Source organism: Drosophila sechellia, chromosome 3L, assembly GCF_004382195.2.
Source record: "Drosophila sechellia strain sech25 chromosome 3L, ASM438219v1, whole genome shotgun sequence".
Classification (NCBI taxonomy): Eukaryota; Metazoa; Arthropoda; class Insecta; order Diptera; family Drosophilidae; genus Drosophila; species Drosophila sechellia.
In genome coordinates this window covers 12396859-12414623 of record NC_045951.1, presented here as the reverse complement: position 1 = coordinate 12414623, position 17765 = coordinate 12396859, and the positions used below count along the sequence as shown (strand labels likewise).

General features: G+C 44.6%; 1 protein-coding gene across 2 annotated transcripts; it reads right to left on the bottom strand.

Moving 5' to 3' along the window:
• Positions 1 to 1839: 1839 nt before the first annotated feature.
• LOC6605477 (homeobox protein caupolican) lies at positions 1840 to 17702 on the bottom strand. Of its 2 annotated transcripts, none has more exons than XM_002030274.2 (5): positions 17613 to 17702; positions 15067 to 15570; positions 6753 to 6859; positions 4373 to 4671; positions 1840 to 4049 (listed from the first exon to the last, which is right to left on the bottom strand). In XM_002030274.2, the coding sequence occupies exons 1-5, from the start codon at positions 17652 to 17654 to the stop codon at positions 3076 to 3078; spliced, it is 1926 nt and encodes a 641-aa protein (XP_002030310.2). In that variant the 5' UTR covers positions 17655 to 17702; the 3' UTR covers positions 1840 to 3075. The 2 variants fall into 2 exon arrangements, with proteins under 2 accessions (XP_002030310.2, XP_032574626.1); XM_032718735.1 differs by lacking the exon at positions 17613 to 17702 and adding an exon at positions 15843 to 15899.
• Positions 17703 to 17765: the final 63 nt, after the last annotated feature.

The window sequence follows — 17765 nt, the reverse complement described above, 5'->3', positions numbered from 1 at the left end:
TTTAGGTAACATTTCAGATTATAATAAATAATATTTAGAATGCAATGATCTGCAATACGATCGATCGATTTCATTTGCTTTAAATTTTGATACATGTCCTTTAGTATAGCTTTTGTTATAATATCCAATAATATCCCAATTGGCGTGACCAGTGTAAGCTTAAACAAATTTAGTTATACAATAGAAAACACGCTTAAGCTGGCAAAGCATAAAGGCCGTGACTTTTCGAATGTCGACAGTTTCTGAATAAGTCGTGGGTTATATACTCCACCTATTGATCGGGTATTTCTTTGTTTTTTTAGAATGCTGTAAACCGATTAGAGGTGCGTGGTCCAAATGGAGTCACTACTTCCAATAACACTGGAATTTCCCTAAGCTGGCTGAGAATAAACAATTTGTTGGGAGGAAAGTTGCTGCTTTGTGATGGAAATCATGCGCCGCCGCATCGCTCCACAATAATTAAATCATTCCGCCTATAAAACTATAAGAAGATACACGATTGATTTAAGCTGACAACCAAAATCCGTTCCAATTTCGAATGACGATTGAGTCTTAACGGCGCTGACAATATGGATTCGATACTTTTGAGTTAGGCTTTTGTCCATGGCCAACACAAATGCAACAAAGCGCTCTCAACCCGTGAATTAATAATCTACTCCATAAAAACAGATGTCAGCTTAAAATTTCGGGCATCGCTTTTGTGCAGCTACTGGTTTTTCTTTTCTCTCCAGTCTATTGAATAGCCCAGATTACGCTACTCGTATTGAGTTGGATCCATTAAAAACGACCTTTGACTTCGGGCCAAAAAGGAATAAAATGTTTGATCGTTTTCGAAGGAGGTGATTTGTCAAGGTGTGTTATATGGGAAAATTACGCAATTCGAGCTGTAAAAGCAGCAACTAGGGCTTAGATACTACCTATGAAGTTGCAATCTATAAGATTGAAGTACCAAGATTCTTCTGAGAAACTTGCTGAGTTCGAAGGGATACCACTCACTTAACCACGGATGAGCCCAAGCAAATCGAGCTTCGATAGTCGATAATGGCAGACCATAAATAACTCGTAGGGTTTATTAACCCCCGGCTCACTCCAGTCCCTCTGGCCATATACCATATAACCCACCTTTTGTTAACTCCATTCATAAGTTTTTTGCTCACTTTGCTCTTGTTCTGTTTATGTCGGCGAATGCGTTTCCGGTCAGCGACACAGGAAAACACGTTTATAGCGAAAATATTGTTTTTGCTTTCGACCTTATCGTACACCATCGTATATGTAGCAGAGTGCCCTTAAATCACCACTGTCTATGATGAACCAATAAAAAAAAATAAGACTGCACTTAACTCAAGCAAAAAGGAACGAAGTCGATTCTCATTTGTGTTCCACTTTATTAACACCTCTTTGTTTTTTCGATTTATATTCGTCGATTCAATTGTTATAGCTGTTGTTTGCACTTTTTTAATGCGAGTTTTTGTGCAACGGGCTTAAAAGTATTTTCTTTCACTTGTAGTGATTGGTGACAAATACAAAGCTCATCAAAAGTATTTTTTTTAGTGGTAACTTCAAATTTTTGTTTAGGTTCGTTTATTTGCACTTCGAATTCATTTGATATTGAAAAAAAGAAACTGAAACGCACTGGTAAGCTGTCCCATTAAATGAAGTCTGGACATCTTTAGGAACGAAGAAACGTAGATTGGTTTTTTGTTGCTAATAAATAAATAAACGTACAAGATCAGCGAACTACATTTTTATAGAACTTTCAATATTTTGGGATAAAAACTTATAGTGCAGTCCCATTTATTGCCTTCAACGAAACCCCAAAAGCATTTAAAACGCAATCTCTTTGTTTTATTTATACCAATAATTGTGGCTTTTGTTTAATGTGTCTCAGTATCGTTCTTTTATTATAAGTATATACAGTTTTACTAATTTACACTACGCTTAGGGCGCTACAATTACGCGAGCTTACATACTTACAACTTGTGCATAAAGTACAGCAATACATGGATCTCTAGTTTAAGAAATAATTACACACGTAGAAAATTATGGTACATACGAAGTAAAATAAATTAAATTTATAAACGACAGGAACAAATTGGTAACTTAAGACGATAAAAACAATAACAGCTAAATCAATGATTGCTCGTGTACATTTGGCTTGGGTGTTTGGACTCGCTCGATTGGGAAATGAGAGGATTGGGATGGTTAAGGATCGGATCGGGTTGGATTGGGTGTGGGTCAGCAGATTTGGGTTGATATGTTTTTGGGGCTCCTGCCACAGGGCCTTGAAGGGGTATCGCTGGTTTCAAATCGATCAAAAAAGCAATGATATAATCGTAATCTACCGGATAGAAGTGGACCTAGCTGCCAGGATGTGTGCTTCTATAATTTAGTGGTTGTTTCGGATCTGCCAGTTGCCACGTGCCACCTGCCATCTGCCATCTCTCGGTTATATGTTAGTGGTCGGGTATGTATGTATGTATGTATTCATTGTATCCATTGATGTCGCCCTGCTATATATCTTCCAATTTACATCCTATAAGCTCTGATTGCATAAGTTGTATGTAATTAAATTAACGTATCTTCGAATGGTTTTTGGATTATCTTCTCCACAAAATTGCACAACGTCTGGGGCAGCGGGTTGGGTGTGTTTCACTTTTTTTTGTTCTTGTCGAATTGTTTGCATATTTCTTTCTTTTTTTTTTTGCAGTGTTTTTCAATCAAATTTTTGTTTTGGGGGCCCATGCCAAAGGGTAACCGCTGCGTTTCAGCTGGTTATATTTGTTTGTCGTTTGCTTGCTATTTGGTATAAGCGGCGTTAATCAAAATACCGAATAATCACATTGTAAATTATTGTCCGAAAGTGTAATTATACCTTTCAAGCCAGGGCCTCGAAATCTGTATCTGCATCGGAATCGAAATCGAAAGCGAAATGGGTTTCGAAACTGGGAGTGACTACGGCCGTAGGAGCGTGAGCTTCTGCTGCTCCCGGAAGGCGATCAGCGAGCGGAAGGCGGAGATGGGCGAGGCAATTGGGGCCGCACCCAGTTCCGGATCCGGAGATGCCGCCGATGGATGTCATGGCTTTGCACTCAGCGAGGTCACATTCACGCCGGGCGATATCTTGCCGGAGTGCGAACTGGATGACGAGGCGGTGGAGTTGCTGGATATTGGTCCCATCATGTGCTGCGCAGCCGATTGTCCGCTGCTCGTGGGTATGTGCACCACATCGCAGCCCATCGACGAGGACGAACTGGAGGCGGAGGGCGAGGCGACTGGCGGCGGTGCCACCTGCTGTCCTCCACTCGATCCACCCGAGGTGGTCAGACTGAGCGGCGCAAAGTGGGGTCCATTGGCGGCTCCGGATACGGCCGCCTTCCACAGCAGCGGATTCATGCCCAGCGGTCCATTGTGGGCCGCCAAACTGGCACCGAATGTGCGCTGATGCTCGAGGAATTCCTGCGTGGGAGCACTCAGATGCGCTGCAGCTGGTCCGTAGAAGCCACGATACAAGTCCGGGCGGACATAGGGTGAATAGTTGGGAATCCTTGCTGCGAGGGGCGATAGAATCTTGCCGGGCGAGGGCTGCTGGCCGGGGTGTCCATAGAAGCCGGGATGCGCAGGCGGTAGCTCTGGGTGGTTATCCTTGGCGCCGGAGCTCGAATCCTTGCTGTCCTTGGAGGCCATGTCGGCCAGCGACCAGATCCTTGGCTTCGCGGTGCCGCCCACTGCGGTCTGCAGCGAGTTCTGCTGCGCCTGCTGGTGCTGCTGCAGCAGCTGCTGCTGGTGGTGATGGTAGGCGGCGATGTCTGGCGGGGATCCCGCCGGTGGCCGGAAGTGGTGGTGCAGGGCGGCGGGATGGAAGAGTGGGTGGGCGCCCGGCGGCATGCTGCCGGGGCGGTCGTACAGGTCCGGTGATCCATTGGGCGATCCTGGCCGGGACTCGGACCACTCGCTGTTGTTGCTCTCGCCGGGACGGTCGGTCATCATGTCGCCAAGGCGACCGGAACGATCCTTGTCGTCCGTGGAACCAACGCCGGAGTCCTTGGCGTCTGCAAAGAGTGGCAAGAAGTTACGGGGTAAATTAAAATCAAATTAAGATAGGAAAATGGAAAAATCTGTAAGTCTTAAATAGAAACGGAAACGGAAATGCAAAGCTATCTGGTAACTTGTTGACTAAAATGTTGCCTACTTTCAAGGGCGATTACAAAAAAGAAACTATTTAAAAAGTAGTATTTTCGGTTAAGTATTTAGTTAAACAACTTTAAATTTTAAAGAACAGTCTAGTATGCTTAATTAATTTTATACTGTTAGTGTTGATGTAGGAGCTTAACTTTATATATATAAAATACTTGGAATATGGTCCTTCTCTTACCTAGCAGATCGTTATCCTCGGTGTTCTTATCATCGTCATCGTCGATGTTGGCGTCATCGTCGTCGACGCGATTCCTGGGCTCCCAGGTCATCTTGTTCTCCTTTTTCAGTCTTCTTCTCGCGTTGGCGAACCACGTGGACACCTGCGTCAGCGTCATCTTGGTGATAATGGCCAGCATTATTTTCTCGCCCTTGGTGGGATACGGGTTCTTCTTGTGCTCATTCAACCAGGCCTTCAACGTGGAGGTGGTCTCGCGGGTGGCGTTCTTCCTTCTGGCCCCATTCAAATCCATGCCATAGCTGCAAAAAATGCAAGAAAAATGCCAAATTAGACGGGGTTCACAAGTCGGGTTCGGACATCATTTGCGCGATAAGGAAAGACCAAGAGCCCAACGACCATTCCCCGAATTGCCAGCAGGTGATTAAGGCCAGAATGGAATGCAGCCAGCCCAGCTGTTGCCAGGTCGTTTGGAGTTCTTTAAATATGCGACGGCCCAAACAATTGTTGCAATTTGTTAAACTGAGCGGCCAACAGCAAACGGTGGGCGGGCGGTGTTGGCTTTGTTCAGCGTTAAATTTGTTCATCATAAACGCATTTGCATGGGCCCGAACATTTATGCCCGTGCAGTTTGCGGTCTGACACATTGCTCCCCCATCCCACTGTGCCATCCGATGGAGACGATGGTCAGTGGTCAATGGTCGTGGACAGTGGACGGTGGTCGATGGTAGAATGTTGAATGTTGCCGCATGCCTCTCGAACGACAACTGTCCTTTATCGCTTTTTGTGGGCAGTTAACATGAACGTTTTTAGTATATGGCTATATGTATGTATATAGATTGCGACGAAGCGTATACATTCACCGGAATACATCACTAAACTGAGAGATAAACTACCAACTCATTTCGAACCTAACTAATTTAAAGTAGATCCAAAACAATGATTTGAATAGTTCTTTAAGGTAATGAGGAATACCTTACGATACTTGTATTTCATTTAGTTCTGCGTTTGTAATTCTCAAGTTGTTTTTTAGAACTTGTTGAGAGAGTCTTTTCTAACTTATTAATTTGCGAATGCGAGCTATTCTGGTGAGCAAAAAATACTCTGGACTTAAGAAACCTATTTTAATCATATAATTTGTATCTTTTTTTCAGTGTTGGGAATGCAAAACATCGACGGGGGAGAGGACTTGCACCATCGTCATCGTCATCGCCATCGCATACATGTGTAGCTGTCTCATTTGTAGTTCTCAGACAGCTGCCCGATCCGATCCGATCCCAACCGATCCGATCCGATCCAAATGGAGAGGAGGATGACAACGATGTCAACTGGATGCTATATATGTGCATATATATAAGTACATAAGTGCATTTGTGTAGGGAAACGACGACGCTGCGTCCGTTGCATTAATTAATTTAAGTTTGAATGCAAAGTGTCGCCGAGTGCGAAACACCTGCGCAGACAGGCAGAGTGCCTTTGATCACCTGACAGCTGGATACATTTTTTTAATTTTCCTATCAGCGCGCTGTAAATGATTGGTGACGACAACAACGCCCCCAAAAGTTCGTAATGCTGCTGCTGCTGCGGCAAAAAATTCAATTCAAAAAGGTGGGGCCTATGTGCACATACAATCATGGTGTATACCTTATGAATTTTGAATCGAACAATTCGCCAACTAGCGGCACGTCACGGCGAAATAACTCAAAATTGATTTATGGCAAATATGTATGCTCGATAGACAAGAAAACAACACAACGCAACAAGGCATCGATATCAACAGTAGCTGCATGAGTCAACTATCAAATTTTGTTATGAGTGTCAATTACAGGGGAAACAATGGGCCCATCGTTGTACCTGTCCGAACGTGAGGTGACGTGACGGGATGTTGTCGATTCTCGTCGATTGTTTAACCGGCAATTGTGTGTTGGAAATTTATGTCACTTTGGCCACTGCAATGGGCTGGTTGTGGTTTTCTCATTTTCATTACTTGTTTTTTTCTCTTTTCATTTCATTTAATTTTTGAGGTGCGCAATCGGCGGAAGCAGCCCGCCGACGTGCAAACGATCAATTACAAGCGAATAAATTGAATATTCGAAATCCGAATGCCACTGCGCCTGCGTGCCAATATGCCGGACTTTTACTATTCGAACGCACTTTTCCGAAACGGCATTTAAATGCAACTGCACGCACCTGCAGCACCTCAATCCCAAGCCCAATTCCAATCCCATCCCAATCCCACTCACGTTCCGATCGACGCCTTTCCAGCGGACCACCATCGGGGTTTTGTCGATTTGGTTTCGGATTGGGATCGGGAATGGGGGGAACTATCTGTCCAACTCGCACTTTCAGCACAACTATGTATGTATGTATGACTAATCCTCACCTGTTGAACGGATAGCCGGCGAAGGCCGCGTCATATGGATGATACATGGATGGATATGGCCAGGGCGATGCTCCGGCCACAAGGTTCTCCTTCAGATCGATGCCAGCCTGTTGAAAAAAAAAGAAAGAAAAAAACCCGAAAGATAACGCTCTGATTAGTTGTTTGGTTATTTATAATTTTAGACTAATTTCTAGACGAATTTCTGATTTTAGCTTGATCTTTGGGGAGCAATGGGCCAGACCTTGAACCAAAATTATTCAAAAACATGTTAAACATATCATTAAGACAGCAGCGAGTATATATTTTTGTTGAGGCGATAGATGATGGCTTGTTATGAGTCTGCGTTATCAAAGCTCAGGAAATATGATTATTCATCATATTCAAAATTATAGCTTTATTGTTCAAATTTGAATGGGGGTAAAAGAAACATTAACTTTTGAAGTAAATATGGAAAAATTGTAATTGCATTGTTAGTTTTTTCCACTTAAAAGCTGTGTGAATTCCATCAGTGATTTCTTCACAAGAACGCATTTCGGTGTCACTGTGCAGCAGAATGTGGTGATAAGCCCGCTGCAATCTGACCAGCATCGGGTGAGCATGTGGCCATTTCGTGACTCTGGCAGTGACTTTAGGAGCAAATGGCCAGCGGTTTGCACTGCGTTCGGAGTTGCTTAATCTGCAGCCCATGTGCATGTACATCGCGCCATTAGACACTCGATTGGAATCGTTGGAAACATTTAGGAACACAGACTTTGGCACTGATAATAGGCGTGGGACACGACGTGTAATATAGAGCGCTGATTAAGTTTAACACGACAATTATCTACGCCGCTTGTCTCAACTCGCTGCGACATTCGCCAACTGTTCCAGCGATAATGCTGGAGTGTCTCCTATACATCAATAGTATATATAGTATATATGGTGTATATAGTGTTCGAGTTGAAATCGGACGCATATTCGTCACTGCGAAGCGATGATGCTGCATATTGCCGCTGTCGCTGCCGCCGCAGTTATGACAGGCTTGTTGCAAATAGTCGCCAGTCCGGAAAACAGCGGGGGTACGAAAACAAGATGCGAAATAAATGAGAACCACTCCGATACGGATCTACATGGCACCGCAGGACCAATGAGTGCAGGACACTCGGATGCAGGTCCCAGAATCTATTGTCTCCGTGTCGCGACGTTCGTCTGGCCACTTTGCCGCTGCAAAAGCGGAAATATTTTTATGTCGCCAACACGAAAATGTTGCTGTTGTTGCTGTTGCTGTTGCAACATCGCTATCGCCGACCCATCGACTTGCCGCTGGAGCAGGAGTGGGAGTAGAAGTGGTAGTCTTGGGTCTGGGATCTGGCCAAAAGGTTTCGGGACCGGCACTGGTGGCCCAGCATGTGGTAAGTGCGAGTACAGCGGCGATAGACTGATAAACAGCGAAAGCAACAGCCGCAGATCTCGACGAACAGGCCAAACGGCAGGGCCAAGGCCCTTTGACAGGTACGACACTCGGAAAAATACTAGCAGCATGTTACGCAATTCTTTGGTATTTAAAATAATCCAATATCTCATGAAAACGTTTTGTAACTAGAGGATACTTCATAGGTTCTTCATATAATATCACATTTACAACTTATGGTATATAGAGAACTAATGTTCTCAAGGATTATATCACTATTAATCTTTTAGAATTAATGCAAATTCATTATTTCATTGAATATTTAACTTGGAAGCATCTTTATCTATTTTCTTTATTATTTTAAAAAGATCTAATACAAAAAAAAAACACGAAAATTATAATTTTTTCTAGTTTCCTTTCGGTAGTACTTTTCTCTGAGTGGAGGACGGCCTCTGACTCCTTGCCGATAGCAGAAGGCAGTTAGTCCAAACATGGACAGCGTTTTCGGGACAGACTATATTAAATTACACGGCCTGCTCCTATTTCTCAATGGAAGCTCGATGCGAGACCGGGCTGGAAACCGGTTTACGTTTTACAACCTTTACAACAATCACGCCCGGCTATCACGGGAATTGGCCAAAAGTCGCTGCATGCGAATGGTAGTGGAGCTGGGAATGGGAATGGGGATGAGGATGCGGATGAGGATGAGGATGGGGATGGGGTCCCGAATTCGAATCCGAATCTGTGTCGTGCGTGTTTGGCAGCGAGTGCGTGTAGGCCATGTCGATGCGGGCAAAGCGCATATAATAAATTGCTGCCGGCTACCAAGTGGCCGAGTAGCCAAAGTATCTCCATGGAGCAACAGTAGCTGGTTGCCATTGCAGTTGGCAGTTAGCAGCTCTGGTACTCTGGTGGAAAAGCGGCACCCGTGGCGGGATTTTTGCACTGGCGGTGGTTAATATTAACAACATTCGACATGTTTGCGTCCGCGTTTATTATTACCAATACTGCGATGCGACAGCAGCAACTGTTGCAGCAGCCACATCTGCAACAGCAGCAACACTGCAGCAGCGGCAGCATCCACAGTTGCACCGCACAGATGCAACTCGTTTTCGAGTTAAATATTGCATTACCACTGGCGACGACAACTGCAATTGTAAAAGCCTTGTTGCCCAGATCGCATATTGCCGATACAGCGTGTTCTTCCGCAACGATGTTTATGCATTTGCAAAATGTTTTAAATGTTTGTACTTTTGGCACTAGAGCTTGTTTCCACGCTCGGTAAGCGGTGTACTTGGTCAGTAAGTGGCCACCATCAGCGAAGTGGTAAGAATTTTAAGCCATAAGTTTCTAGAAATCACAAATATTTAAGCACTTTTGTATTTATTGCCAAATCAGATCGTAAATATATTTATATATCATTCTGAAAGCAAAGCCTTATGTTTGCTGTATCCAAAAGTGAGCTGGAGCTAATAGGATGTGTATAATAATAAATCGAAATCCGATACTCCACAAACACTCGTAATCACCTCTTATATGGGGCCTGTTAACATTTCCCATTAATCATCGCCGTGAAGTCAAAGTAAATATTTGCTGAGCGAAAGTCCGAATATGAGTGAAACAAGCTCGAGAAACGCAGCACCGCCCCGCCCCTCCACCGCCACGCCCCTTGGGTTGAACATGAATGAGTGACCACTGTTGGCCACAAAGACCTCAAGTGGTTAGACGTCTCATCCGCTGGATCTTAACAAGCGGAGTGCGTCGTTTCACGCATCGGGAAGTGCGGTTTGCCGGCTCCCAGAACCCGAGATTCCATGGATACCACCAACATCTCCTCCTGTCTGCGGGCAAATTAAATAATTCAAATTAAAATGGGACTTTGTCTTCATTACGAGGCAAATTCTGCGACTGTGTTCCCTTCACGCCAAATGGGACGTCAATGGGCGCACTGCCTTGGGGGATTATACACTCTGCTTCCGGATGATGGCGGCAAGGGATTCTGGCGGGGACCGGGTGGAGCCTCCGCCGGCTCCTGTGGTCTGTCGCCCTGATGCGCCACGATTTGAGCGATGCGCGTAATGACGGGCCGAGTTAATTAATTGCTGCTTCGATTTAAAAATAAACGCACGTTTGCCCGCCGCATTCCCGCCTGTACAGCCAAGAATGAATGGAATCGAAATCGAAATCGGATTCGGAATAGGTATTGTTATTGGAATTGGTATTGGTATTGGTATTGGAATCAGATGCGTATTCGTATTCGCTTTCCGATTTGGAGTCGGAATCGAAAATGTAATTGAAATTGACGACAGCGCGGAGTTTGAGTCGCGCCAAGGAATGCGTTCGTTTCTAGGAGAGCTAATCTGCACTGAGCATAAAAGTTAAATCTAAACAAAACTAAAAAGTCTGCTGAAATATCTATATCTTAATAGTCATTCAATATTTCAATCATGAAGTGTTAGATTTCTTTGTAATTGCTGTACAGAAACAAAATGCAACTTATTTGCCTCATTTGATGCTTTCTTTTGGTTAGTGAACACTGGAAATTTCTTACTGTGTAGCCTTGTTTTTTTCCCCTTTTCAAGAACTGGAGCTCCCAACTCCCGATGACACTTCTTTTCACAACTCGCTTATAAAGTTGTACCACTGAGGTTGCTGTCGTTGTTGGTGTTGATGTTGTGTTGCTGTTGTTGCTGGTCGTGTTGCCTGTTTGTTTGTCCGTTGTTCGTATGCGTTGCCATGACTGCTAATTTGTTTGTTGTGGGCAGGGCGGCCATTCACACACACACACACCCACAGCCCCAACCCACCCCCCACCAATACACACACAGAAGTAGCAGTATCAAGGCGCAGGGCTTCCTTTTCCTTTTTGCCAGCCGTATAAAAGTGCAAAATTTACTGTTAACGAACATTTTCAACTTTGCCAAAAAGCCAAACAACAACGGCAGCAACACAAAAACTTTCCACAACACTTACGGCAACAACAATGAGATTGGTGCGAGCAGTAAATGTATTTAGTACTTTGGCACACACAACCTTCAACACCCAACACCCAACACCCCACTTACACCCACACCCACTACACTGTAAAGTATACCCCCAACCACCTGTCACCTTGCCATTAGAAAAGCAACCCCCAAAACAACACGACAACACTTCGACATTTTCAAAAGTTGACAAATCAGTGCTTGTAGTCAAGGTTCCAAGGAGCAGGATGTGCCAGGATCTCCAAGGTTCGGAGTCGGGAGGATGCTGTATGTATGTGACTCGGGGTTGTTTTCTCTATAATGCCACAGAGTGTGATATCTGGAATGGGATTCAGTTCGGTTTGGTTCGGTGCCGAAATAACGAAGGAGTGTGGTCCGATTTGTAGTTGCTTTCTGCTACATTTTGTAGAAAACTTGCCGGGGGGCAAAAGTTTTTGCAGCTCCCACAGGATATGAGCGTATACCGCACATTTCGTCCTTTTGTTGGAGCTGAAAACCCAGTGCGACGACTATGTTGTCGAGTGTGAAATTTCATGCTTGCATTGTTGTCGTTGATGATGTTGCGGCACTTAAACTGGGGAAAAGTCAATATACCATTTTGGCTGCTTGCCCGCCGCCGTCGACTGGGTCTAAAAACACCCATCCGCCCCGTTGGCCAAAAGGCCTCTGTGTTCGCAATCGGGTTGAAGGCTCTGGGCCCTCGCACAAAGGACCTTTTATGGCGTACGGAAGCTTAAGTGCAACTGGGTAGTCCACTCATTAGACTTGGAAAGGGAATGCACTTATAATTTGCTGGAAAAACATGTAGTGTTTAGACCCAACTTAATCTGCTCGTCACTTTAGACAAATAATAGTGAATAATTATAGGTTCCATTATGTGATTTTTAATCGGACTAGCTATATAAATCTGTAAAGATATGAAATCCTGTTTGATTTGTAGCATCTTAAATAATGCTTGACATATTCATTTACATAGATATATAAGTATTTTATTATCTTTCTTCCATTATTATTAGAATTTAAGAAGCAGCATAAAGTAATTTTGTGATAAAATATACCTATAATATTTCTCTCTCCCCACGTGCCTAAAAACTAAAACATTCAATTAGTTCAATTGACTAACCTTATTCTCTGTCTCGAAAATAATTTCCAAAAAACAAAGGACCCATTTTAAATGAGGGCCGACATTCGGCAATTAACGAAATTAATTTCTCCGAGTGTCAGCGAGTGCAGGATGCAACATATGCGCCCGGGGTCGAAGTCAATTTCGGACTTAAGGATAAACAGATAAACGGATGAATGGATAAATGGATGCATGGATGCACGGATGTATGGAGGGCGGACAGGATGACAGGCTGTCACTTGCGTGTTGACAAATTTATTAATAAGGTACGAGGCGGCATCGACCGTCGACGCCCCCAAAAACACTAGATGAAAAACCTGGCAGCGGGAAAATGGGAAAACGCGGAAAAGCGACGAAGGAGGGAAACGAAAGACCGGGAGTGGCCATGGGTTAGGCCTATTTGTTAGCGGGCGGCGCTCTTCAAATGTATCTTTGCCATTTGAAATGACAGCGTTGCTGCACCACCATACCATCCACCGTTGTCGTCATCGTCATCCACCTTCGAGACCGGGAGTCACATTCGGAGTCGGAGTTTTGGGATATATATTCCCGCGATGCGGCAAACTGACAGCCGCTTGACAGGTCGTGTCAAAGTAATGAATCCACCGCATTGAGCAGACACTTTTACAACTAGCCTGGATCTGGATCTGCATGTGCCTAGCATAGATGTATCTATATCCACACGTCTAGGGGTTTCGAAGAGAAATCGCTTCAGTTTAGCGCCGGCGGCTGAAGTGACTAATTACGACCCCGGATGATTTATTTAGCAGATGCCGCGACCCGACCTGTTTTGTCTTTTAAACGGCCGTGTAAGTGCCCCATGATCCCAAGTGCCCCACATGCCACATGACACTTCAATCACATCCTACTTAATTGCTGTGTCAGTAGATGGATATATATATATATATACTATATATATTCGATCTTCGAACTCGATCGCTGTAGCTGATCGATGCGACTTTCATAATTTGTTTGAACGAACAATGGTTAAATTTATACAGCTACTGGCCAGCAGACCGGTTCTCTAAATTTATCACATTATTTTAGCCCTCAAAGTGAACCAGTTCAAATGCAAATTTCACTTCGAATATTTATTTAATTGAGCATGTGTTTGATTTGGCGAATTGAATTGCACTTAAATCACTTAACGGCTATAATATTTAATCACACATTAGCGTTCGCAAAGATTAGCAAATCTGCAAATCAGCAAATACTCTTGTCACTTCCACCCGCCGCAAAGTGTTTAGTCACAGATTCGGTTCAGTCTTTTATTCGAACTTCAACTTCATCCAAAGTAGTGGGCATTCGAAATACTCAACGGGCCATTCATTAAACTCTCAGTTTCAATTTCACAGTCGTCAGCTCGTTTTGGGTTCTGCTGCTGCTTTTGCTTCTGTTTTTTATTTTTTTATTTATTTTTTGCCCCGAGTGCCGTCAGCTTTTGAGGCTTTTTTCTTTTTGGCTTGTAAGCAAATAAATTTATGTGTTCACTTTTGAATGCGACATTTTATCGGATCATATTTAATGGGCGCTGTTAGGGAGTCCAAAGAAGGAGGCCTCGACAAAAGGGACATTAAACGCCGAATGCCCACCGATTCGGAGACAAATTTGAACATTCAATTCGAATGGAATACCTGTGTCAGTTTGAATGACATTTTTTTGGATGGCAAATTCAAATTTATATCCTAATTAAGTGTTAAAACTTTCTGAATTAAATTTGATTTTATATAAGCAAACAAACTATTCGCCCAACCATTTCCACAGACAATTAAAAATAGGATACACATTGAATTACATTTCGAAAACATTTTATGAGACAACCGAAACCAGAAAACAAGTCAAAACATTGTATTTAGCTCAATTGAGCAGACAGTAAATGCATTTTGTCCGATTCCAACTAACTTTTCAACAGAATCGAAAACACATGCACCGGATCCCAAAACTGAGAAAACCAAAAACCCAACCACTGGGTGTCCAGTTCCTCGGGCTCCGCATGTGGTCCCCGAGAACATTGTGTCCAAATAGAATTGTTGGCAAACAAAGGCAAATTACACGATGCTATTAGAAGCGATGCGAACAAAGGGCCGACGGCGAAGCGCCGTACATGTGGCGATGGTGACCAAGACGTGCCACACAGTCCTCCGTCTGCCACAGTCTTCCCAGTCCATTGCCCATAAATCGGAAAAGTGCAGCACTTCGGGGATCCCGATGCGATGTCCCCCGACTCCTCCAGCAGATCGAGTTAAGCGCAGGCATATTTCGCAACAATAATGTGGCTTGAAATATCACTGGGCGAGCGAAAGGTCAGTCGTAGGCTTAGGGCCTAAGTACCACGGGACCTGTGGCCCCCCGGCTGACAAATCGCTGCAAGCGAGGCTCCGCTGTAGGCCACAGTACAAGTTCGGAAGCATGGACGGGGCTCGGTACACGGTACCCATGGTACACGATCAAATGACGACGCGACTTCAGCTTCAACTTCAACTTCGACTCCAACTTCGATGGTGGTCTCCCGCTCCTCGAGTCGACAAATTCACAAATTTATTGCGCCATTGTTCGGATTATATGACTTATGAACAGGCTTTACGATGCACGGCCAAAAAAAAAAAACACATTTAGGATCTTCAAAACGAAGTTATGAAACTTCATGAAATATGCATAAGAAATCTTCAACGATTAACATTCTTTTTTAAGTTAACCACTTCAACATCACACAGTTTTCGCGCAGAAGATTCTCAGACTGTTTTTGATTTTGGCTCAGTGTAGGGCCCATGTCTCCCCAAAAAATACCGAAGCTTATTCACGACCGAGTTCACTTACCGGATTGGCGTAGAACGGCGGCTGATCCGCCGCAATCCCGGAGAGGTAGGCGGACATGCCCTCCGGATAGACGCCGAGCGGAACTCCGCCGGCGGCGGCTAGTCGCTGGTAGTTGAGCATGTCGTACTGGCAGGAGCAGATCGTCTGGCCGCTGACCGGATCCGTGTAGATGGTGCGACCCGTATCACAGCAGCGGTTGGGCGGGTTGCCCGCTCCGGGCGCCGGTGCTCCTCCGGTAACGGAGGAGTGTGGTCCCGGTGGCGGGGCGCCCACCAGCGAGAGGGCGGGCAGGCCGGCGGATGGGCCGCACGGCGAGGTGGAGCGAGCGCCCGGCGGCACCGTCGAGGTCACCATGCCACTGTGTCCTGGCCCGGCGATTCCCGGTGCACTCAGCGGCTGGGCGGCGGGACAGGCGAGCGTGGGCAGCGTCGAGGGCGGACTCTGCGGAGCGTTGGTTGGAGGCGTGTTGGGCGACGAGGTGGCAAGGTGAGTTGAAACGGCATTCTGCAAGTGAAGTGGAAGACAACAAGGTTGAGTGCATTTGCTTAACGGAGCTAACAAGCGTTTGCTACTAAAAATAGCTGTCCGAGTTGATTATGAACAATATGTTGTATAAAAAGTAAGCAAATTGAAAGTAAACTAATAAATAAATGTTATAAATTTTACTCCTTTAATTGCTTATAATAAAATGCTATAAGCTCTCTTTCCAAAACGAAACTTTTTTAGAAAAATGTTCTCCATCTTTGAAGTTAAGTTCAGTAAATTGATTATCCGACTTTGATCTTCTCCAATCCGTTTCTCGAGTTTATGGCGGCCATTAAGGCGCTGCTTCTTGCGCTGGATAAAAAGCCCCAATAGACGGTCTACTGTACCGCGCTACCAGCTGGCACTAAAACTTAATTAAAAACGTAGCCCCTTATCAGTGCGATAAGCGCGTCTCTTCAGTGGGATGGGTTGTGGGCTGTCCACGGGCCCTTCAGAACTGCAGAGCCTCGGAACCCCAGAGCTGGGATCCCAACCGATGGATTCTTCCCCCTCTCCCTACCCTCTCCATTCTCTCCACACTCGAAAACCCCTTTCCCCTGCGATCCGGCGATCTTCAAAGTGGGGCCGCCATTACCAACAAATCATGTTTTCGATTGACAACATTGATTTAAATTACACAGCCGATTGCTGCCAACGACGACAGCGGCAACAGCAACAACACCGACAAGCTGCAACAACGTCCTAAGAGCAATTTGATTGTAAGTTGTCCAATGACTGCCTGGATCGGTCCTCTATATGGTATGGTATGGTATGGTATAGCATGGTATATAGTGTGCTTGTGTGTGCACATAAGCCTATCGCGCACTTTTGTCAACACTTTTAGTCAACTGCAACAACTGCAAGAGCAACAACTGCAACAACTTCAGTGGACAAGAGCAACGTACACATTCGCACACATGCGACATGGGGTAAAGAAACAAGTTTCAGGTTTGTTTATCGCTGCCTCCTTGGTTAACTTCTCCACTTCTTGGGGCTTCGGGGCTTGGGGCCGCTCTTCCCGTTTAACATTTTACAAATGATCCGAGGCGTAAGATACGATTTTTATCGCAGGCCGGCGGTCACAGTGCCGCATGTTGTATCATCCGTCGTGATTGATACCGCCGCAATGTTGCCGCTGATGTTGCAGTTGGGTGTTGCGTCTCGTGCTTTCATCAAGTGACAACTCAAGTGGCCCTATGCGATTAAAAATTAATTCCCGGTGTTTGCCGGATGGCTGGATGGATCGACAATACTCGTACGCTTTCTTATCAATGCGTCTCTTTGAATCAGCCGCCGATGATTATCGACTATCTATGGCTACACAGGCTATAACTATAACACAACAAATATCTCAACTCGAAGTGGACGTTCTGCGGCTAAAGTAAATTATTTTCGGGTAGCCATTATGATGGCGATGGCAGTGTATAGAGTGACAGCCATTCATGTTTGTTTAAAGAGCATTTAATATTTCCGATATTCCGTTTCAGCTTTCGAGTTGCGCCACAAGTTGCTTTTACATATATGAAAATATATGAATATGCTCGAGTGTCGAGTGCAAGCGATTAAATTTTTGGAGCAGGGATAGCATATTAAATGGGGGATCGAGTTACCACTGAGGGGATTATTATGGCTAAAATCCTATTGGACACTCAAGTGTGACTGAGCATGATGTGCGGTGACCTTGCCAGCTTGGTTAACAACCAAAGACATAGATGCAAAGTGAGATTTTCCGAATTGGCAGACGCTTTTTGTAGCACACTTGTGGTCCTGACATTTTCAATCTGTTTTATTTTTAAATCCATGTCTTCCGTTTGCCAAATCAAAATGCTAAGGTATTCGAACCCAGAGTAATCCCACTGTTTCTGCTTTTATCTACATGTGTTGCACTGATTTGCCTCGCCGCTGAACGGGTTTTCAATCTAATTGCCACTATCCAAATGCCAGACAAGCTAAAACGCAGCGATTAGCGGGCCCATCTTACAAGTAATAAAAAATGGAAAAAAACAAATCGATATACGCACCATTACTAAACAGATACCGGTTTCATTACTGTGCACTGTCATTTAATATTAATTTTTGCTTTTAACTAAAACTATAAAGCAAATCTTAGAGTTACGATGCACCGATGGACTCGCGCACTGAACCGACGTATGTGTATCTGATAGATTTATAAT

Excerpts from the sequence above, each read along its gene's own strand:
- LOC6605477 (XM_002030274.2), bottom strand. The coding sequence starts at position 17,654 with ATGACAGTGCACAGTAATGAAACCGGTATCTGTTTAGTAATG. Across the intron at positions 6,860-15,066 it reads CGCCGTTCTACGCCAATCCG|GCTGGCATCGATCTGAAGGA; the intron begins GTAAGTGAACTC and ends TTTTTTCAACAG. Across the intron at positions 4,050-4,372 it reads CGAGGATAACGATCTGCTAG|ACGCCAAGGACTCCGGCGTT; the intron begins GTAAGAGAAGGA and ends CACTCTTTGCAG.